The 24,000-nt window shown below is 36.7% G+C and overlaps 3 protein-coding genes across 4 annotated transcripts; all 3 read left to right on the top strand.

The window, feature by feature from the left end:
- Positions 1-2,722: 2,722 nt before the first annotated feature.
- Positions 2,723-10,478, top strand: PDAT (phospholipid:diacylglycerol acyltransferase). The gene is made up of 7 exons (XM_086599690.1): positions 2,723-3,218; positions 3,550-3,772; positions 3,956-4,239; positions 6,460-6,787; positions 7,716-7,975; positions 8,681-9,173; positions 10,119-10,478. Exons 2-6 carry the CDS (start codon positions 3,572-3,574, stop codon positions 9,162-9,164), a joined length of 1,557 nt encoding a protein of 518 aa, XP_086455816.1. The 5' UTR covers positions 2,723-3,218; positions 3,550-3,571; the 3' UTR covers positions 9,165-9,173; positions 10,119-10,478.
- A 2,207-nt stretch (positions 10,479-12,685) lies between these two features.
- Positions 12,686-17,600, top strand: LOC147506954 (protein Brevis radix-like 2). The gene is made up of 5 exons (XM_086599689.1): positions 12,686-13,145; positions 13,222-13,604; positions 15,861-15,996; positions 16,239-16,633; positions 17,280-17,600. The coding sequence occupies exons 1-5, from the start codon at positions 13,026-13,028 to the stop codon at positions 17,356-17,358; spliced, it is 1,113 nt and encodes a 370-aa protein (XP_086455815.1). The 5' UTR covers positions 12,686-13,025; the 3' UTR covers positions 17,359-17,600.
- Positions 17,601-17,999: 399 nt separating this feature from the next.
- LOC147506953 (protein FAR1-RELATED SEQUENCE 5-like) lies at positions 18,000-22,336 on the top strand. 2 transcript variants are annotated; one of them, XM_086599688.1, is made up of 9 exons: positions 18,000-20,701; positions 20,784-20,851; positions 21,004-21,112; positions 21,220-21,274; positions 21,382-21,420; positions 21,526-21,597; positions 21,685-21,777; positions 21,853-21,930; positions 22,040-22,336. In XM_086599688.1, the coding sequence occupies exons 1-9, from the start codon at positions 18,330-18,332 to the stop codon at positions 22,046-22,048; spliced, it is 2,895 nt and encodes a 964-aa protein (XP_086455814.1). In that variant the 5' UTR covers positions 18,000-18,329; the 3' UTR covers positions 22,049-22,336. The 2 variants fall into 2 exon arrangements, with proteins under 2 accessions (XP_086455814.1, XP_086455813.1); XM_086599687.1 differs by having other exon boundaries at positions 18,192-20,701; positions 21,682-21,777.
- Positions 22,337-24,000: the final 1,664 nt, after the last annotated feature.

The raw sequence follows: 24,000 nt of genomic DNA, 5'->3' as shown, positions 1-24,000 counted from the left end.
AAAATAGTCTTCATTAATAAATAGCTAGGCATCTGATTTTATTATGGGTGATCTTGGACATACCCAACAAAACACTCCCGTACCCGAATTTTAAAATAAATAAATAAAATAATTTTAGACACATTTAGCTTCCTAAATTATCCTTCTTTTTTATTAGGCGTACCAAGGTATTTATTGATTAAAACAAGTCATTTTACTCTATATGATTCAGCTGTAGAACAAAAAGACCGCATTTTTTTTTCTTCTCCAATAACCTCTTATTCTTTTATCTCATCAATAAACATGCTTCACAGATTAAAGAAAGCATTCAAAGTAATTAGCACCTCCAAATCTGACTGATTATCGCCTTGGACAATTAATGAAATTAAGTAACTGATTATATCATTTCTGACAAGAATAGACTATTGCTTTTTTATCGGGATCATTTTAAGCGACATTATGCAACACTAAACGGTTGATGGCATGCAGCAAACTAGCAGCTAGCAACGCATTTAGGTACTCCGGGAAGAAAGAGGAGGGTGTGGCTTATTTTTGACATTTCACTCGATGTTATACAAAGTTAAAACTGGTGATGCAAAGCTTATACATTAATTTAATAAAACCTAAAGGAATATATATTGGCATACTTTCTATACCAATATGGCAATATCCCACCCCAACTTCTCAGTCACAACTCACAACAAATGGTGCCTGTTAATCTCAACCTCCTAGTCTGACTTCAAATCGTTAACCTCGTACCCGTACTTCTCAGTCACAAAGTTTTCAGCCTTGTTAGGGTTAAGGAATTATTACTTCATTGGGTTTCAAATTATAGAATTGAAAGTTTAAAGCCTTGCAAGAGCGGTATACAGGCTTCAAAAATTATGTGATCCAGTTGTTAGAGGCTTCTTTTCTTGTCCTTTATGTTAAACCGTTGGACTCTGGATTTTCTGAGTTTAGAAAGGTCAGGTTGGATACACGAAAGTCGAGGAATTCTTCAATGTATAGAGTATCTATGGCAGATGAAGAAATCTTGTTAGGCGATAAAAGGGTGTACTCTTCACATTTATCTCTGACTCTATTGCAGATGGAGAGGTTTCTGTGTACTTCAAGGAACTCCAACAGAGGGCGAAGACTTGAGCAGATTATTACAATGACAAAACGATCAAGAGTAAAGAGCTTAGATATTTGAAAAGTAGCAGAGCAAGGTAAGGGCGCAGAGAATCATTTTTAACCAAGTAAAAGATCAAAGGCGAATAACCAAAACAAAGAATCTGCCTCATCATTTACTTGCTCTTTCACTCTTTCTGTTGCGAGTCTAACCAAGGCCCAAAATTTCGATATCGGTTAATATATCGGTGTACCCAAAAACCGAGATATATCGGATATATCAGATATATCGGATATATCGGTTTTTTTGGTGACCAGTCCAAAGTTTCTAAAATATCGGATATCTCACCGATATATTTCGGATATCTCGCCGATATATCCGAGATATATCGGAAATTTCGGAAATTTCAATAAATAATTTGTCAAAAAGTCAACTAATATATATCGATTATCTCGGAAATATCGATTATATCGGCGATATAAACTTTCATATCGGAAATTTCGATATATCTCGGAAAAAAAGGGGTTCAATATTCGATGGATATATGTCGGAAATATCGATATCGGTGTACCAATTTACCGATATATATCGGCGATATATCGGATATCTCGGCGATATTTTGGGCCATGAGTCTAACTATACATTTTTTGGATATCGGCGACAATCCATATTTGTCGCGGCCACTGAATCCAGTAGGAACAAAGAAATCTCGACAATATACAGGTTACACTTTAAAGAACGAAAAGAAAGAGCCATACCAACTCACAAGGTAAAGGGACTGATGGGAGGGTGAACAATGGGAACCTTGGACATGGTCACATTCCCCATGAGTTAGGAGCCACACTATCCTCCACCAGAACTGGGTCAACCTGCACCACCTTCTCTGGTAATATCATCTCTCCGTCCACCCTAGCCAATAACTCAAAATGCATTTTGATTGATTCCGGCTTTGTCTTCCAGTCAGGGAATCCTTTCCAGTCCACCAATCCATCCCCCTCCTTCAACTCCTTCTCCACTCCAAATACCATCTTGACAAATGTTTGTGTTGATGTCTCTGCCTTCAATAACCGGATTAGATCCATTAATCGACAATAGAGGCCAAAATGATTAGGTGCCAAGAATGTCACCCTTTCATCTTCATCTTCATCATCAACAACGGGGACAACGATACAACGAGAGGGACGAAGAAGAATGGCGAAAGAAACTTTTACTGAAAAACGGTACCAAATAGATGTGTCGTTATTTTGTTTTTTTTTTTTTTTTTATTCTTTTACCCCTGTTCTTATGGGAAATATCCTAAATTATTTGGGAGATATTATTAGATTTAAGCTGTTATTGGGGTATGACAAAAACTTATGTTAGTTATGGGGTACGGGAGTGTTTTTATGGGTATGTCCAAGATCACCCTTTATTATTCATCAAGAGTATTATGTGTCAGAAAAAGTCCCGGATGAATTTAAGAGGCCACGATCATTATAGATATACTAGTAGTAGAGATATTTTTTCGTTTGCTGTCAGATGAGATAATAGAAAAATCAACGTTCCACATAACCCCACGCGTTTCGTTCTAATTGGACAAATATTACGTTAAAAAATATCAGCTTTTCAATAATTAAATGTCTCATAATAAAGAAGATGAACAAGTGTTGTATGAAGGATTAAAAAAAAGTTAGAACAACACGAATCTCGATGTTGAGAAAGAGAAAAGGAGCAAGTTCAGAAACCTCGAGATTATCAAATGAAGATAAAGAAAAAGAAGAAGAAGAAGATGAGAGTAAGAATAAGGGGAAGAAGAAGAAACATAGACAAGAAGAAAAGAGGAAGTGGAATTGTTTAGACAATTGTTGTTGGTTAATTGGATTTGTTTGTTCAATTTGGTGGCTTTTATTGTTTCTATACAATGCAATGCCAGCTTCATTTCCTCAATATGTAACTGAAGCAATTACAGGTCCATTACCAGATCCCCTGGTGTTAAATTGCAGAAAGAAGGTTTGAGAGCTAAGCATCCAGTTGTTTTCGTTCCTGGGATTGTTACTGGTGGACTTGAACTTTGGGAAGGTCATCAGTGTGCTGATGGATTGTTTCGTAAACGCCTTTGGGGTGGTACTTTTGGTGAGGTATATAAAAGGTATACTCTTTTTTCATTTTCATCTTCTTGTTTTTGTTTAATTCCCAATTCACATGTCATAGAGCCTAACAATTTGTAGATAGTGGTTAATTTGTTGAACAATATGCACCTAGGCATCTACAGGTAATTCTGGTATTAGTGGTGATGTATATAAAAGGTATACTCTTTTTTCATTTTCATCTTCTTGTTTTTGTTTAATTCCCAATTGACATGTCATAGGGGCTAACAATTGGGAAATGTAGATAGTGGTTAATTTGTTGAACAATATGCACCTACTCATCTACAGGTAATTCTGGTATTAGTGGTGATGTTTGGTTGCATACTTTTACAGGCCTTTATGTTGGGTTGAACACATGTCCCTCGATAACGAATCTGGACTTGATCCTCCTGGTATAAGAGTTAGGCCTGTCACTGGACTTGTGGCAGCTGATTATTTTGCACCTGGCTACTTTGTGTGGGCTGTTCTGATTGCTAATTTGGCGCGCATTGGATATGAGGAGAAAACCATGTACATGGCTGCCTATGACTGGAGAATATCATTTCAGCACACTGAGGTAATCATATTGAGGATTCAACGTCATTTGTGGTATGTGAAATACTGAAATATAAATAATTAGTTGTTAAAAGTATGTAAACATGCATGGAAGATTTCGTGTTGTAACATGTAACTATCACGCTTTGTAAATAAATATTGTTATATCAGCTCATATGTTATTGCCAAAACCCAATTGACACAGGTGCGGGACCAGACTCTAAGCAGAATTAAAAGTAATATAGAACTCATGGTGGCAACAAACAACGGGAATAAAGTGGTTGTCCTTCCACATTCGATGGGAGTCTTATACTTCTTGCATTTTATGAAGTGGGTCGAGGCACCAGCTCCAATGGGCGGTGGTGGTGGATCAGACTGGTGTGCAAAACATATAAAGGCGGTGATGAACATTGGTGGACCATTTTTAGGAGTTCCCAAAGCAATATCAGGGCTGTTCTCTTCTGAGGCCAAGGATGTTGCTGTTGCCAGGTATGATTGCTTAATTCGTTCCTTTGATGATATTAATTATTAGAGTGTAGCTACATCTTTGCACTTTGTAAAATTCTACCATCCTTATATTATCTGGATAGTAAAATACATTGTATGGGATTACATTTACAAGCGAAGTCTCAGGTGTGGACTAGGTCAATTGGAGCATCTCATTTAACAAAATCTTATGGTTGACCTGATACGCATTGAATCCAAGTTTTAGGTTTAGGGTTTCTAACAGGAGAGAAAAGTGGAAAATAGTCTACCACCAGTCCACCATTGTACGTTAGGGTTGTAGATTCATTATACTTATGAAGAGTACATTAAGTGCACCCATAAAAGGGCGTAATACATTAAACCATATAAAACCAACTTATGAAATGTACACACAAAAAAGAATCCTCCTCAAGCTGGAGCATACAAGTCAAACATTCTCAGCTTAGAAGAGAGCATGTGCAATGCAGCTTGAGCTAGAGAGGGCGGGGTATGGGGTTTTAATGGAGAAGGCCTTGGTACTAGTGTGTAGTGTGGGATAGGAGATGCACTATTATGCCTTTTTTCACAATAGGAGTCCAATTTGGTGGTTTCATAAATGTCACTTAAAATTAACTTCAAATGCTTTTCTTCACACAGTTGATCTTCCCACAATCAGACCCTCTCTCCATTTCCCAATTGAAAACATATCTGATTAGAGATCGTGTCTATGTAACCGATTATTTCCCTCCAAAGAAAGTGTCCCATATGTAGCCTTGATAACATCTTTCGAGTTCCCATTCTACAGACCCTTTGAGGCTTTGGATGCCGAGAGCCTGAGACCACCTTAGGTTTTGGGCATGTACTCATAGGAAATGATTTAGATTCTCCTCCAGAGACTTTACAACTCAATGAAGAGTGATAAAATGTGAATGAGGTGGCTTTTACTCTTTATGAGAATGATCTTCTGAGCTTTTGAGAGATAAACTTTTCCATACAGATAGCCTCCTGTTGAAGCATTCCACAACTGCCCAAAGTCTCCAAATACTTTTGGCTTCTTATTCTTTTCAGTAGAGTGATCCATGTACAATGTAAAGCACAAGATATGAGAGGATCCAGAAAGAAGTAAGGTCTTTGTATCTTACTACCAGGCCTCTAGAGTATGGGTAATGGGTAGCACCTCGTAATCTCTGCAGCTACTAAAAGAAAGTTAGCATTGCTATAATGTCACGCATAGTTGGGTTTTTAAGCCCAAATAGAAGAATATTTTTCTATCAGATAAGAGGTATCTACTTGGAATCCCCTGTGGTCATTACTCGGTTGATATTTGGAGTGAAGAAAACTTGATTTGTCCTTGTTTAGTAACTCTACCTATGAAAAGATGTCATGTTTCTTTTTCTCTGGTTTCTTTCCCCTTTGGTTCTTTTCACCGTTCTTGTTTGTACGCATTAGGATATCTCATCCTTTTTTATTTTAATTTTAATATATACACCTTTACCGATAAAAAAAAAAAATAAAGATGTCATGTTTCTTTGATTGTGCTGTTTCTGTTTCTGTTTCTGTTCTTTGTTTTTTATTTTTATTTTTTATTTCTCATTTTTTTATTATTTTTTTTTTTTTTTGTGATCAGTAAAACACTGTTACATGGACAGACCATATTTTGAAAATAATCCGTGTCGGATGTGTATCCTCGTGCCCATGTCGGACACATATTGTTTGTGATATACCTCAACTTTTTATATTTAGCCGTGTCTGACACTTCTTATCCGTGTCGGATATGGACACATCTATCTTAGTCAATGTAACATACTAAAACAATAGTATTAGTAGAAAGGACATTGTGTGTAAGAGCACATCACACCACATGCCTTCACTCTAAACCCATACAATATATATCATTTATTTTCATTACAACATTATCTTAGTCCTCCATAAGTTCATCTAAACTAATCCCCCTCATAACAAGATTTACCCAAACCCACTTCCATACCATTGCCTTTCACGGCATAACATACTTGATCTGCTGTTGTCTGAAATTCTGAATATTGCTTACTTATATTTGTATACACATTGTCGGCAGATTAATATAGGTTATGTCCTTTTAACCGATTAGGTGCTCACATGTAGATGTAGTCAACAATTCCTTGGGGATCTCCTAGAATACCTGGTTTTCATTTTCACTCAGGATGTAAATACATTTAAAAAAAAAAAAAAAAAATCTAAAATGAAGTGTTTTTGCTCATGCAGGGCAATTGCACCAGGTGTTTTGGACAAGGATTTATTTCGCTTTCAAACTTTACAACATGTGATGCGGATGACACGCACATGGGATTCAACCATGTCAATGATACCGAAAGGGGGAGAAACCATTTGGGGAGACCTTGATTGGTCTCCTGAGGAAAGCTATGATTGTAATACAAAGAAGCACAGACACAATGATACTGATGTTTCATCCAATAATGAAGTTGAAGGTGTTGATTCTCAAAAAGAAACTTCACACTTTGGAAGGATGGTTTCTTTTGGAAAAGATGTAGCAGAAGCTCCTTCTTCCCAGATTGAGAGGAGTGATTTTAGGGTAAGTTTGATTTTTTCCATCTTGTATATATTGTGTCCAAAAAATTCAGCCACAGTATCCTTTACTTTTAGAAATAAGCTAGGTTATGCTGACCCTTACCTGTATTAATTATGAAATTCTTACAAAGAGAGTTTCTATTGCATCCTCCTCTTCTAACATATGCAATTCCCTATTTAGAGGTCCAAAACTAATGGGCTGTTACAATTTGACTTGCTATTACCAGCTAAATGCTAGTTGGTCTATTAGTTTTCCTAAACACATGACCAAAGGAGCAAAATACAAAATGTAAACTGAGCTCCTGAATATGCTTCACTAGGTCCATGCAGTACCAAGGAGGGGCAGCTACTGAATTCTAGCTAGTTACTGTTTTTTTTCTTTTGTTTTTATTTCGTCCTTATTTAACTTATAAAGATATATATTTGGACTGAGTAAATTCATTAACATATCATCTCTCTTAGAAGAGGTCAAATGCTTTCTCAAACTTGATGGCACAATTTAATGATTTCTTTATATCTAGAATATAGACCATGGAAACTTAACCAAAACCATCTTATAACTACAGTTCCTGTGTTGTTAGGTAAACCATTTTGCAACTATTTATGATTCATCTCTACAGCAATTCACACCTTTGTTTTCTTTTGTTTTGATGTTTAGAGCTTTATTCCCTAATCCCTTTCCCCTCGTGCAGGTGAGAAACAAACCCAAGACCCTATTCCTTCAAATCCATTTATATATTAATAAACTAAATAATTCAGACTGCTCTGCTGATACAGTATTACTTTTTTTTCTAGTTTCTTCCTGAAGAAGTCTGGAATGTTTTCGTTGTGATATTTTTTGAACTTCTGATGCTCATAGGATGTAAAATTTATCCATATTCGATATCCATGTGTATAAATTAGAGCACCTAATAGTAGCAGTCTATCTCCAGGATGCCATCAAGGGGAATAATTTTGCAAACGGTTCCTGCCACGATGTATGGACAGAATACCAAGACATGGGCATTGGCGGAATCAAGGCTGTTGCAGACTACAAAGTCTACACAGCTGGATCGGTCGTGGACCTCCTTCATTATGTTGCTCCGAAGATGATGAAGCGTGGAGATGCTCATTTTTCATATGGGATCGCAGATAACTTGGATGATCCTAAGTACCATGACTACAAATATTGGTCAAACCCTTTGGAAACAAAGTGAGAAATACAATACTTTGATTTCTTTTTAATTATACATATTCATGGGTGGTTTTTTCTTTCATAGTTTGGGTGCAATATGATTTAGCTTTAATAAAAAAAATTATACATATTCAGATCAGTTCTTGATTGGGGCAATGTGTGCTAAACTAAGTGTAAACTGTATAATGTTTAAATTGATTATTTATCTGGCATGGATAACCTTTTACCTTTTCTTCCCTCACATACTGTGTTAACACTCTTTAATATTGTAACCTGGATACACTGTTTACCATTTTATTAGTAATGGATATGTTAGATACATGGGAAATCTCAGGCAACCATCCATGAATTTCTCAGACACACACATTTTTTTAACCCAATTGTTAGATGGGACTGATTGGTGGTTTTGGTTTTGGCCGTTTTGGGTGATTTTGGGTTGTTTGGTTGTAATGGTTTTTATAAGGAAAAAGAAAAAATCACACGTCCTGAAATAACAACAGTTAGCCTACTTGCTCATTTGCAAATTCATCAAAGAGATATCCTTCAGCAAAAGTTTGGAGGATCCTAACACTAAACCTTCGTTCAACTATAAATTAATGAAATATGAGTAATCATTGTTAAAAATTAGTACATTAAGTTTGTCATATCATATAGATTTTTAGTTTAAAGCCCATTGATTTTACAAATTCATTCTTTAATGTTGCTAATGAGCTATGTTTGCAGATTGCCAAATGCTCCTGGCATGGAGATCTATTCTATGTATGGTGTTGGAATTCCCACAGAAAGGGCTTATGTCTACAAACTAAGCCCTGTTTCTGAGTGCTACATCCCATTCCAGATTGATACCTCAGCAGAGGGTGGAACTGAGGGGAGCTGTCTCAAAGGTGGAGTCTTTGCAGTCGATGGAGATGAAACTGTTCCTGTACTTAGTGCAGGCTATATGTGTGCAAAGGGCTGGCGAGGGAAGACCCGTTTCAATCCTGCGGGTATCCACACTTTCATTAGAGAATATGATCATGCTCCTCCAGCTAATCTTTTGGAGGGTCGGGGCACCCAGAGTGGTGCCCATGTCGATATAATGGGGAACTTTGCACTGATTGAGGATGTTATAAGAGTTGCAGCAGGGGCGACAGGCGAAGAATTGGGTGGTGATCAAGTTCACTCTGATATCTTCAAGTGGTCCGAAAAGATCAATTTGCAGCTGTAGTTTAAGCTGGTAATTTCGCTATCTGTTTCATTTCACCATTCAAACAAACAAAAACATGCCTGTCAGTCTGTCAGAAACTTATAATCTATTGTACCACATGAATGAATGAATCATAAATACTCATTCATTTTGCAGAATTAAAATTGCATGTATCTTGTTAGCTAATGAAAGTGCTTAAATTTCATAGTGTCCTAAACTGCTTATGTTTGTTTGTCACAAGTCACAACTATGGAAGAACTACAGGGCAAGAGTTAAATTTTCTGCCCTTTGCCTAGAAAACTTACAACCAAATACATGTTACTACTTCCTACAACTTATGAAAGAACAATTACAATAAAAAGTTGTTACTAAAAAATTTAAGGTAAAAGTTGTTATAAGCAATTAATGTTGGTAAGTATGTTGCTGTAAGTGAAAACCTGTTGCCGTAAGTAACTGATATGAAGGAACTTACAGGTAAGTCTGGGATCATGTTGCAACCATTGTATGTGTACCTTCTGTGTGTAATTTAGTCTTGAGCTGAACTTCTTTATGGTACAAATCTCTGACAATTTTACACGCACTAGTACCTGTAATGCTTATGAGCAATTTGGTGACCGAAAGTAGCCAATGTTCTCAAGAAGGGGTAATACTGTAATAGGGTACTGTATACTTAGGTTCCTAGTCAGTGTTCGAGGTCTATGCTACACGGTTAGTTGGTTACTAGCTGTTGTTACTTGCATCTTTACCTTGTATTCATTGGAATTCATTCTGCATATCAATGTGAATGTGTGATAAATATCTTCTCAGTTCTCACTGAGTGTATGGAATTTAGACCCAGGATCCTTACACCTATAAAACTCATGCTTCATGTGACAACTTGATTTCTTAATTCATACTTTTGTTGCAATCTTTATTTTTTCCAATGGCGTCATTGAATAGTTGCTGATGTTGTTTCGCCATTCTTTTACTTGTCAGAATGAAGTTACTTGGTTCATCAGGGTCTTCATCTCTTGGACATAGGGGATCGGCAGAAGGAAGGTTATGATGATGGTCGGTTATACTTAGTCTTGTGAGATTGAAGGATGGAAAACCGATTGATTCATAAGGAGATTTCAGTGCTCGGTTAACCTGTACTTGTATATTGTAAGCAGTGACAAATGATCCTCTTGATGTACTCTTCCTGCTATCTGGTTATTATATATTCTTTTTGTTTCCCTCTACGTTGTAATGTGCTCAACTGCTCATTGTAATATTTTTGTAGTTTGTTACTTTTTGGAAACATGTTGCATTTTTTCATTAGATTGACGACAGTCCAATGAAAATATTACGGATGGATGCCCTGTCTAGTAATTTGGAAAGTGCGCCACCAATTTTTGCTTCAGATTCTGAAAAGTACAACTTCAAAGATCATCAAGAAAATTATGAACATGCTATATGGAAATATGGAATGTCTGTACCAAAAATGGATCTTGGTTTCACATTTTTACCATTGGAGGCAGATTGATTGTTGCTGGGCTCTGTGAGAATTTCGAAGTGGCCCAAGTTCCCAATCTTATGTAGGCATGTAGCCAGTCCCATAGTGTGGAATGTGGATGTAGGTCCTGCACGGTTGCACTCCTGCACAAGGAGCCTTCATTTATTACGATTTGACAGAGAGAATAATGGCAAAAAAACACTTGTGTTACCTTAGCCCTACATGAATCACAGCTGGCAGTAGAAAGTAATTATTGTGAAGAAATGATTTTGTTTGTAAACACTTTATTCAACCTCGTCTGGAGTCAGGATCGGTTTCAAAGACAGGAAAAAGGTGAAAAAACTAAATAGAGCACGCTCGAAAGGACAAGCCTCGCGGAGTTATTATAGCCCGTACTTCCGTGATCCCGTTGGCCGTTTCAACATCCCCAAAAAAAACAAGAAGCTGCACGCATAGTGTTACTAATTGGCACGTAAAATGTTGATATTTTGCAACATCCTCTGTTGACTGTTGAGTACACTGAGTGAGTGAGTGAGTGAGTGTAAGTGTGTAACTCCTTTTTTGGTAGGTAATATCTTTAATTTGGATTCATTGAGGTCTGTTTGGATCGATCTTCCAACAATGGAGTTGTTTATTCAGGTTGAGTCCAATGGCGTATCCACTCTCTATCTCCATTCCACTAAAAAACAGTGTTTTGAGAATGGAGAGTCAATTTTAGTGTCTAATAGTTTTAAGCAACTTCAAGTGGTGCACACCGCCATTTCAAATAGCGTGGAATACACTCTCTACTCTTCAATAACACTCTTTATATATGAAGAATTATATTAAGATAGAGAAAAAAACTACCGCCACTCTTTCTGGTTTTGAGGGAATGCTTTTGAGGGTATGGAGAACTATTGCACCAGCTAGGGGTGTAAAAACGGCCCTCAAGCCCTCAGCCCGCCCGACCCGACCCGGCCCATAGACAAAAAAAACCCTCAAATTTAAACCCGCATGCAATTTGAGGGCAGGACCGGCCCGACCCTCATATTTTGAGGGAGGGTAAGGGCCTAGATATGAAACATGAGGTGGCCCCCCCACCAATCCCTCTAAAGCCCTCACAAAGCCCGTATTAAGGCCCCTCTAACAGAAATATTTATCCTTTTGCTTTGCAAATATTTGAAGACTAAAGCAAATATAAGTTGTGATCAAGAATCAAGTACGAGAATACTATGAAGCTTAATGATGCATTTAAACAATTCTCTTGTTGTTTTGTAAACCTGTTTTGGATTTGTTTGAAGTATGAACATGTCCTCGATGGAGGTTCTCTCTCTTGTAATGAATATATTGTTAGAATATGTGAATATATTATATAGGATATATACCGTATTATATGGATATATCTACTATCCCATAGAATATATTCATATATTCTATATATGTTAATGAAGTTTGAAAGGTTTTGAAAATTTTTGTAATGAATATGTTAATCGAGTTAATGAAATCTAATAAAACCAAATATGTTAATGAAGTCCGAACAAGTTGCATTCAAGAGTTTTGAATAATTGACAAGTTATATAACCCTTCCGGGCCCCCACTGATTTTTCTAAAGGGGCCGAGGTGAGGCGCAAGGGTCATATAATTCAAGTGTTGGCCCCACACATGCCCGACCCTCATAGCATAAAATTTTGGGCCGACCCCCCTCAATCATATGGGCTTTATGATTTGAGGGCGACGGGCCGTCTACCCTACCATTTATTTTTTACACCCCTAGCACCAGCCTCTATATAATGGAAAAACAGAAAGAGTTTGTCTACCCCGAGGATATCCTCATAGGGACGACATCTGATACCAACGGTTCGAAAATCAAAAACAAATTCATATTTTCTCTCTTTCTTTTTGTTTTTTATTTTCAGACGGTCGAGATCCAACAGTATCGGCACACTCATCCCTATAAGGATATCCTCGGGATAGCCCAAATCAAACAGAAACGGCATTTTGTATGGTGCTAACCAATAATATATGACAGTAATGAAGCATCGGTGCAACTCTTGGGGTACAAGGAATTGCTTAGTCATAAATATACCTCGAGAAAAAGAGTGGAGTATTAATTACTCTTTCGGACTGGCAGCAATAACTGCCAGATTTGAAAAAGAAAAAAATGGAGACAGTACAGCAGTTGGATGATTGGATCCCCTCTCTTTTTTTTATAACAGCAGATCATCACCTCAACACCAACTCCATCTTCTCCAATTCTCTCCTGTCTTTTTAACTTTCCAAACTATATATCCAATGCCATCTTGTACACAACAACAAGTATATTGAAGTGTTCCAAAGTAGTACATTAGTAGTACATTAGTAAACTACACGTGCATTACTTCAAAGTAGTACTACTACTTGTCATTCCATACTCTTAGATTTAGTAAAAGATGCTGACGTGCATTGCTTGTACAAAGCAAATTGGAGGTGGTGGATCGATTCATAAACCAGGTGATGAAGAAGATGGTGAACCAAATACAAAGCATGCCATCAAAACACTCACTTCTCAGGTTAGCTTTTATATATTATATGAACGTAAAGTTGGTTGTGAAGTTGAAAGATTTATTCTTGGCATTTTATTTACAGATCAAAGACATGGCATTGAAGGCATCAGGAGCATATAGACATTGTAAACCATGTTCATCTGGATCATCTAATAATCATCACAAACATAACTATGCTGATTCTGAAGCATTATCAGCTTCAGAAAGATTTCACTACTCATATAGAAGAACTGGGAGTTCTAATTCGACACCTAAGTTATGGGGTAAAGAAATTGAGAGTAGATTAAAAGGTCTATCTAGTAGTGAAGGAACACCAACATCGATGAGTGGGAGAGTTGATTCAGTTGTTGTGCTTATGGAAGAAGAAGAACCTAAAGAATGGATTGCTCAAGTTGAACCTGGTGTTCTTATTACTTTTGTTTCTTTGCCTCAAGGTGGAAATGATCTCAAACGGATTAGATTCAGGTATCAGTTTTGATTATGCTAATTACATCTTTCTAATTAAGAATCTTGCTGTGGTAATAAATCTGTGTGTTTGTGTCAATTTTACATGGTTTTGGACCCATAGAAAATTACTTATGACTAGTGACTTTTTGTTAAATATTTTAGGGTTTTCTCATAGCCTTTAGACAAATTGTGGTAAGCATGTGTTGGAATAAAGAACATTGCAGTGCTGAATTCTCAAAAACTTAACGAAAGTGATGTTTGAGCCTGCCCCTATAATCTGTCCTGTCTCATGTCTTTGCAAGTTGCAACACAAGACTAGACAGAATTATAGAAAGAGTCACAAATTTTTTTAGCTCAATACTGCACACGAGAGTTGTGCCAAGTAGTTTGGTTTGTTTGTTTGTTAGCCTGATTTGTGGTTAGTATTCAACCTCTAAATGTGTTTGGAAGTAGTCCTAAACTTTAAAAGATGTGTATTATCAAGTTATCAACCACTGGTATTCAATTTTAATTAGTCAGAGTTCCGAAATCATGACCCACCCAGGCATCTTCTTTTTTTAGTAGGATAGTCTATGCTTTCCGTCATGTTTATGTGCTGTTTTTCTTTTGATTTTTTAAGTGGAATGATGATACTTAATTAATGTTGTTTCTGCAACTGTACCATATTATTGCCCTTTACGGTGATGGAATTGCTTCCAAGTAGTTCACTTTGATGATGTGTGTTGGTAGAAATTGTTGAAAGAACAAACTATAAGCGGATAACCAGGACATATGCACATGTGGGTGCTCAGGTCCCGCCACTTAACAACAGTATGGGATATTGGGGTCCTCCTTGGTCAAAATTGACCCAAACTCTATTGATTCCTGACTGTCATCCTGTTTAATTCAGCTGGTCCCAGGTCCATTTTGTTTTTATTTAGTGTCACAACCCTTTATGTCTCTTTCAACAACCAAGGGCATCCTGTAAATGCATTGCCATTTTTCCTAGTTCTCTTTTTGCCTGCCCAGGAAGGCAGGAATCACTAAACAAAAGGATAAAATGTTTGTTATGTAGTTGTGGCTAGTTAGTTTTTTTTATTCTGGTTTGAATCTTTTTTTTTTTTTATGTGCAATTCTTTCCAAGATATAGTTTTCTTTGTCACCTGGTGCATATAGGTTTTGCCATTTTGTTCTTGTCCTTTTGTAGTTGTTGAAGTTTGGAACATATATCTCAGCATTCTAAGTATTTAGTCATATTCCCAGTTTTAGAAGTATACTGTCATTATCCAAATTTATAGGTGGGAAACTGATAAATGAGCCAAACCTAAAAATTTCAACAATTCTTTTTATTGGACACAAAAATTCTAATGGGATAATAATAATATATATACATAATAATACATGTATGTTTATTTTTTATTTTTTTAAATGAAAATTTATTTATTTGAGTACTATTTTGTCGCCAAAAGTAAACTGGTAAACAGTAAAAGCTTATAGGTGACAAGTTGGTGCACATTTGGACAAAATACAAACAGTCAGACGCCTTTTTCAAAAGCTTTCCTAGAGCAATGAAGAATGGAAGAAGAACGAATAGCATTAAGTGATTGATCATCACTGTTAAATAAATTAAAATTTATATATAGACTGAGTTATAACTTATTGATATCTCTGACCATTAACAACTTTTAAGCAATTTAAACTTCTTTCTCTTACGTAGTTACATACTGACAGTTCTTTAGTTTGTTTATGGACTAAGAGTGGTTTATTACTTATTTGTTCTCTGTAATTTGCATGTCGTTTATCCTTGTTTTCCTCGTAATGTTAGTTTTGCTATTTACATTTTTTTTTTTTTCCCTATCTTACTATTTTATCAGTAGGAAAGTGAATTTCCAATTCCTTGTCAAAAAGTAATATCCGAACGATCCCAATACATCAGGACCCTTTTGACGTTGCACAAAAGCCATTACTTTACGTTCAGCTAGCACTAAAAGGCTACTCCTAAATGAGATGATTCAATCATAAATCCTTATGTTCTAAATGTTTTCTCTGGAGAAAGGTGTCCATCACTCCATTGGATGGAATATGTTAATGGATTGGGCCTAAAAGAAGTTCCATTAAATAGTTTCTGAAAGAAGCATAGTCCTTTAATCATCTTAGTTTTTAGTTTTTCCTTTCTATTATTACTCAGACAATCCTCATTCTTTCCTATTTCATTGAAATGCAATCCTTTGTTTCTTAGAAAGCATGATGTAGTAGACTTCAAGCACTGATTGCTACTTTCTATCTTTTGATTAGTCGAGAGATGTTCAACAAATGGCAAGCTCAAAGGTGGTGGGCGGAGAACTATGACAAGGTCATGGAGCTCTACAATGTTCAGAGGTTCAACCACCAAGTTGTTCCACTTCCGACCCCACCAAGGTCTGAAGACGAGGTAAGGTTGCTTGTTGACTGTGGGTAAAATGTTGAACTTTGAAAGTTATGATAGCGAAACTAATTTTGCAATTATAAAGTATATACTTGCATAGCTTTTGGTTGGATGTAAGAAAGCTAAATCCTAATGCTAAGAAGAAAATCATTCAAACAACCCGACTGACTATAATTAGGAGAAAAACAAGTGCTACTATACTGGGCTAACATGAAATGAATCTTATGTTGATTGCATCTGAATCTCAGAGTTCTAAAATTGAATCGGCTGGGGAAAGCCCAATGACACCACCATTGATTAAAGAACCCCTACCTCGGAATTGTCAACGCCCAATGGGAATGGGTTACTCGTCTTCAGATTCACTTGAGCACCCTTCTGCGCCATATCGCCATTACTATGATTCCGTAGGTCTTACCTCAACCCCGAAACTTTCAAGTATAAGTGGAGCTAAAACTGAGACATCTTCAATGGACGCTTCTATAAGGACAAGCTCATCAAGAGAGGCTGATCGTTCGGGTGAGCTCTCAATCAGCAATGCGAGTGATGTGGAGACTGAGTGGGTTGAACAAGATGAGCCAGGAGTGTACATTACCATTAGAGCATTGCCTGGAGGAATCAGGGAGCTCAGGCGTGTTAGATTCAGGTTTGTGAATTTCCAAGCATTTTACGATTACACTTCAGCACTAAGAGTGGTTTCATGGTGCAGTGACTTGCTGTCCAGCGCGCCATCCAACCAGATATGCTAATTTTGTTAACATATTCATAGTTAACAAAATCATATTGTAAATGGTTTCATGGCTCTAGACAGCAAGTTACTCTACATGCCAATGCCTTATTCTAAAGTAGACTTTGCAAGATGCAGTTGTGTTTATGACTGGCATAGCCTTAGACTAAGGGGCTAGATCTAGCAGTATCTTGGCATGGAGCTTGGTCTAAATAACAACTGCATGCTCTTATTACAATATTAATTTTGTTTCTGCCATTTCATTGGTTTCGTTAAAAATACCTTCAATTTGACTTGTGAAATTTGATCCGCTAATTTTGCTAATCATCAATCAACCCAAAATGTTGAGCGAATTTACTTTTGCAAGCCCCATTATTATGCTATTTCAGCTTAGCAGTTTGGGACTCAGTTCAATACACTTGTTATAGTGGAGCGGCTGTTTCAAAGTAGTGCTCATTTTGAGATAGATTTGCAAATCTCATTACAATATTCTTCAGTGTTTCAAATGTTATATTATTGATTTGAACACAACTTAAAACTAAGTGTACTTATGCATGTTGTGCAGTCGAGAAAGGTTTGGGGAGATGCATGCGAGACTCTGGTGGGAAGAGAACCGGGCCAGAATACATGAACAGTACTTGTGATCATTATATAAAAAGATGGTGGTGATACCCTGATACTATATAAATTTATCTGGGAACATTCAACATGCATTCTTCGCAAGTTGTGCCATAAGCTTCCAATTGGAGTTGGGGTTCTTCCACTGTTCCACATAACTAAATTTTAATTTATGGGTTTTCTTTCTGATTAAGTACATTTGAACAGTTACAAGTTCGAAACTTGGATTTGGATGGGTTGGAAATGTGAATATAATAAATTATTAAAAATAGACAATTATCTATTTCATAATCATAAAAGTATAACAAAAACACCTAGGCTATCACGAAAATATCCTCATAGGGATGAGAGTTCTGAGACTATCACGAGAATATCCCCATTCAAAAATCAAAACAAAAAGTAAGAGAGAATGTAAGACTGTTTTTATTTTCAAATCCCTCATAGGGATGAGAGTTCTAAGATCCAAATGTGTTCGTTGATGTACAATATAAAAAAGAAATGAAATCAAAAACAAATATCCCTAGAAAGAGAATATAAAATAAAAAAAGCAAAATTGAACCGTTGATTTTTCGGACCGCTTGATCTAACGATCCAAATGTCGTGCAAGACTGCAATGCTTACAATAATAAAGTTCATTAATTCCTAGCAGAACCACGTTGATCAAATTGGTTAAGATTTAGCTAGACTTTAGACTTGGGCACGACCAGACCCAAACCTGGGTTCGACCCATTAAACCGTACTTAAAAAACAATGTTTTTTTGACCCTTTAAAAGCGAGATCGTTAGTTTAGTTGGAAAATCTAACCCACAGAAGATAAACCTCATAAAAAAGTTGAGTTTTTTATCCTCTTACTTGTTTTTAGATGTTCAATTTTTAGATTGTTTTGCTTTAATGTGTCTAAAAATTGGTTCTTTTCTTATTATGTTTGTTTTAAGTTGAGTTGGTGTAAAAATTTGTGTGGTATAGGTAGTTTTGTTGCACTGTAGATTTTTTGGCCATGGAGGAGGAAGGAAGGCAAGATGTTGTTAGAGATGTAAATATGCTAGAAAATGATAGTAATAGTAGTAAGAGTGATAGTTATGATGATGGTGTTGAAATTTTAGATGAACAAATGGAAGAGGAGAGTGAAGTTGTTGTTAAAGGTGTGATTTCACTTGAGATGGCCAAGGGAGGCTGTGAAGAAGGGAAGAAAGACAATGTAGAAGTAGAGGTGAATGGTAAAGATAAGCAAGTAGATGATAATGTGGAAGAAGAGAGAAATGAGTCTTATCCTAGAGTTGGTATGGAGTTTAAGTCTCAAGAAGAAGCTTATGAGTTTTATTGTTGGTATGCAATGAAGACTGGATTTAAAGTTAGGAAAAATTCGACTTGTAGGTCTAGGCGTTCGAATCAGGTGATAGGACGTAATTATGTTTGCTCTCGTCAAGGAGTGAAAGATCATAGTAGAGAGAGTACAAGTAAGGGAAAAGTCGATTATAGAACTGATTGCAAAGCGTATATATCATTGAGGAGAAGGAGTGGTAACAAGTGGGTTCTGTCAAAATTACATGATGAGCACAACCATGAAATGGAGTCTTCGAACAAAAGACAGAAGCTTCAATCTCTTAAGAAGATGAGTCAAGTTAAAGAGAAATTACTTGAAAATATGTGTTTAGCGGGTTTTAGATTAAGTCCTATGATGAATTGCGTGGCTCCGAAAGCTGAAGGAAATCGTAGTGTTGGCTCCAGTGAGAGAAAATCATGGAATGCTTTGAGTACAAAAAGACAGAGAGAACTTAAAAGGGAGGATGTTGAAGCTCTACTCAACTACTTTGAGAAGCAGCAAATTGAAAATCCTTCTTTCTTCTATTCAATCCAAGTGGATTCTGAGGGTCATATGACTAATTTCTTTTGGGCTGATGCCAGGTCAAGAATGGATTATCACCATTTCAGTGATCTTGTTTGTTTTGATCCTACATACAAGGCAAACAGGTCTGGCTTGCCATTTATCCCAATTTTAGGCATTAATCACCACTACCAGACTGTCTTATTTGGTAGTGCACTTCTTTACGATGAATCCGAGGAGTCTTTTCAATGGTTATTGAAGACATGGATGAGGGCTGTAAATGGTAAGGAACCTAAGGTACTTGTTACTGATCCTGACTCAGCGATTGCAGAAGTGGTCGAACGAGTACTGCCCGGGTGCCATCATCGATTCTGTTTGTGGAAAATAGTACTCAATGCAAAGGAGAATATGACTGATGTGATTAATGCACATGAAGGATTTATTAAAGACTTCACCGAATGTATGAATGGCAATGAAACTATTGAGCGGTTTGAGTCTAATTGGGGCCGGATGCTGGAAAGTTACAGTTTAGGAGAAAATAAGTGGTTAATGAAGCTATTTGGGAAGCGGGAAAAGTGGGCATCGGTGTATGCACGTGATATCTTTTATCCTTCTATTTTCACGAATCAGCGTACTGAAGAAACTAGTCCTTATTTCATGGACTGCTATAAAGGGGATATGCCTCTGTCTGAGTTTGTTACCCTTTTTGAAAAATCTGTGATTTTTGAAAGAGGAAAAGAATATAACGCTGACAGTGAATCCAACAATGGGAGCCCATCACTGAGATTTGCTATCGATATTGAAAAAGAGGCAGCTAAAATTTACACTAAAGAAATCTTTCAGAAGTTTCAGGATCAATTGTCTGAAGGTATTTGTTATCGCCATAAAAAGGTTGAGGAGAGTGGGCAAATGCTTACATATACTGTGTGGAAGACTGGGCAGGAAGAGATAGTTGGTTCTGTTAAGTTGGACTACCCTAGCATGAGTGCCAAGTGTACTTGTAGGTTGTTTGAACTTGCAGGCTACCTTTGTAGACACATCTTGAAGGTTTTTTTGGTTGAGAATGTTGAAAATTTCCCTCCTCAGTACATTTTGAAAAGGTGGACCAAAGATGCAAAATCTGGGTCTGTTGTCAGTGATGAAGGTGAAAACATGCATCCAAGTTTTTGTGAGAACGTTACAGATCGGTATTACAATCTTTGTCAGGAAGCAATCAACATTGCAGCCAAGGGTTCTGCATCCACGGAAGCATTTAAGATAGCAATTCTATGTTTACATAATGCAATGAAAGAGGTTGAAGCTGCACTTAAGAAAGATTCAACTGAACGTACGGCATGCAACATAAATGTCGTAAGTGGAAACAAAGATAATACAACTGTGGGACGTGTGGAGAAATCTTTAGAGAATCAAAGTACACCTTTTGTTCTCCCTACCGTGAAGCAGAAAGGGAGACCTAAGGGATTGAAACCTCGTGGTGATAAGTTACCAGTCAAGAAGATGTCAGTTACTAAAAAAACACCAAGCAAACCTCATACTTTGGTCAGGTACTAAATAATTTATTCAATTTTTTCATAACTTTATGCTCTTTTATGATATGTTAACAGTTGGTATCAATGGTCCATACAGTTCACAAATTTCTTTCGCAGCACCAAATAAGAATGCTTACGAACCACAACAAAACAGAGGAAAATTTGGTAAGACCACAAGAATATTGGAACTGAAGTTGAATTTTTTTCTTTTATTGTTATTATATTCAAATTAATGCTTCTTACGAGTTTATGATATTCGATTTCTTTCGTTGACTATAAATTGAAGTATTGAACCATTGCTTGTTTCTACAACACAGGACAAAACTTACAATTAAAAATAGCAGTAGAAAATGATCAATTTCAAAGGTCCAAACGACCAGCTGTTCCAAATCCTATAAGCAATCATCAATCAGAAAATATGGCAAGGTGTGATTTAATATAATCTTGTGATTTGAACTTATGTAGAATTACAAGACTCGATGTACCATTTTAGTTTTTTTGACATTTGACACATCTCTTGTTTATTGGTGCAGCCATTCATATTACCAACCCAGTGCTAGGGAACTTGAGTTTCATACTCTGAGCCACGTAAAGATATTTGACACGTGACCTTATATTTTGCTAATATTTTCAGTTCCATTTTAAAATAATAACCTGGGAAGAAATTGGTCGCCTCTAATGTGAATGGTATGCAGGCATCTCCAGCAACAGAAGATCTCAGTAACTTTACTCAGGTGATAAACATTCCACAATCTGGACAGATCAATATGATCCTCTATTTTTTATTTCTTCCTTGATTATTACAGTTGTAACACTAATAATGATTGTCAAATTTGCAGAGTTACTACATGAATGATACACATCCTTTTTCACTTGTTTCTCCTACCCAGCATTTTCATTGTTTGAATCAGGTAACAGATGAGAAATTCACTCTTTTGGCTTTTGTGATACACTAATCTTACATAAAATGATGTACCTTGTTTGACTGCATCTAGCAGGATTCTTCAGTTGTGGGACAATCATTGGGTATTAGCCAGCATGACGGTCTTGTAGCCAATAGTTCATATCTAAGACGATACCAACTTGGGCAGGTAAGAATTTGATACTCAGTATTTCCTCCTATATACATTCTATTTGCTTATCTTTCAAATATTGCACATATTCAGGGAAATCCTCCTGCTTTTGTAATAAGCCCACATCAATCTCAAGGGAACACAAGCATTGATCTTAATGGTCCTAATAGGGTAATTGCCTTTCTATATTTTCACTTTTCATTTTTTTTTTGTAGTTTTTATTTAAATAATAATAAATTATGGTTTTTGTTTGTCAATACTGTTTTCATTTATCGTGCAGGATTTATAGTTATGGCAGTGTATTAAGTATGACATCAATAAAAAGGATGTCATAGTGAGGTGTAAGTGTCTATATGTTCCTTTACTGTTGTGTATCTGACATGTAATCGTGATTTTTTGTTTCATCTTTAGTGAAAATAGTTTTGAAATTTGTAATGCTCTGAGGCTATTGAAATAGATTTATGTATTCAGTTACTTTTGAAGCACTTTGCAGTCGAACTGCCCTCAATGTAGGAATTGATCTTGACAGGTTGTTTGTCACATTTTTTTTTTTAATAGCAGAGGAACTTGTAGATTATTCTGGTACTACTACTACTAGACACGGGTAGCTTCATTTTAGGCCATTCCTGGTGTAAGGGAAGAATGGGTTTACAGGTATTCTTGGGTTGAGTTTATGTTATATACTTATATGCAAATTTAATGGTAATGAGCGATCATCTTTTCTGATAGGTCCATGATGGCGTGATATGGCAGTTTCACATAAAAGTTGTGCAACGCTTTGGTATAATTTTGTGTCATTATTCCATGAATTTGTAGTGTGGGGTTCCCGCAAGGCAGTTGATAAAGTAGATAGTAGATACACTCCAAAATAGGTGCATAAAATATTTTTTGCACTACCATAGTGCGATCACTTTGTTTTCACCTAGTGCCGCTGTTATTTGAAATCATAGCAGTACGCGGTGGCTGTTTAACTTTTCAAATACAATTGACATTCAAAAATGAAATAATGTTTTATGCTGTACAAGTATCTGATTCTCGCTCAACTTGAAACCTGTACACCATCCTCCATAGAGATTGTGATTAATATGCAAATTAAGATAACCAGTTTAAGTTTGAAATAACTGGTAAGTGGCAATATCGAAGCAAAAAAACTTCACTTCAATTGCGCAAGGTCAAGCCATTGAACATGTTGTAGTTTTTTTTTTTTTGCAAGGTAACATGTTGTAGCTCAAAAACAGTTAACTGAGTAAAAAACCAACTTGAGTTTTCCTGAACTAGATTATAGGAAATGCCGAAGCAGGTCTTAGATTCTTTTGGTTACACACTTACACTCATTCTAACTGAAGAAACCTGGCCAATGTATAACTTCTATTTCATTAATGACCTGAACTCATACTTAACAATACCTTACAAAAAACAAGCAACTAGAACAGCTGCAGCTGAAAACGACACTCAAACTGAGCTACTGGGTTCCCACAAAACCTCTCTTGAATTATCTTCTGAAAGTACTAGGTTATGAGAAACTGGTGGGCCTACGAAAGCACGACAAAGTGGGCAGTCAGAGTGTGAGTAGAGCCACATATCTATACAAGGAGCGTGGAAGGAGTGTTTGCAGCGGGGCAGCTCTCGAATATCCTCCCCGTCTTCAAAAACTGACAAGCAAACGGAGCATTCATTATCTGAAGTTTGCTCCTGCGTCTCCTTTTTGTTGTACTTGAATGATGAAAACAACTCTAGTCTAGAAGTTTCAAAACGCTGGCCTCTGTAACCAATGGGTTGGTTGGACATCTGAATGTGTCTCTGCCGTCGGTGATGAGCGCAAACTCCCACAATAATGAGGTTGTACAAAGCTAGGACCATGGCTGCTGATCCAACCACCACGAGGCCATAGTAGAATGGGGACAAGTTGAGCTTATGTGTAGGAGGAGGAGGTGGTGGGGGAAGAAAGGACTTCTTGGAGCATCACCCATTGTAGGGGAATCGAAAATGGTGAGAATTACAAAGATGGTTAAGATTATGTAATAGGCTGAGATAGGATTAGATTGAAATTATAATTTTTATTTGAATTAACTATGGGTACAGTAGTTCTTACGGAGTGTACAAACCTGTTTTGATTAGTTTATAGTATGTGAAGACAAAGCAACAGACAATCACGTACACATGCAAAGAGAGTGATGTCCGACAGTGATTGGAATGAAGTTAGTGTATGTATGTGCACGTAGTGATCAGCCAAGTACATGT

This window comes from Coptis chinensis, chromosome 3, assembly GCF_015680905.1.
Source record: "Coptis chinensis isolate HL-2020 chromosome 3, ASM1568090v1, whole genome shotgun sequence".
Classification (NCBI taxonomy): Eukaryota; Viridiplantae; Streptophyta; class Magnoliopsida; order Ranunculales; family Ranunculaceae; genus Coptis; species Coptis chinensis.
The sequence above is the reverse complement of the archived record's forward strand: the minus strand, read 5'-3'. Positions and strand labels throughout refer to the sequence as shown.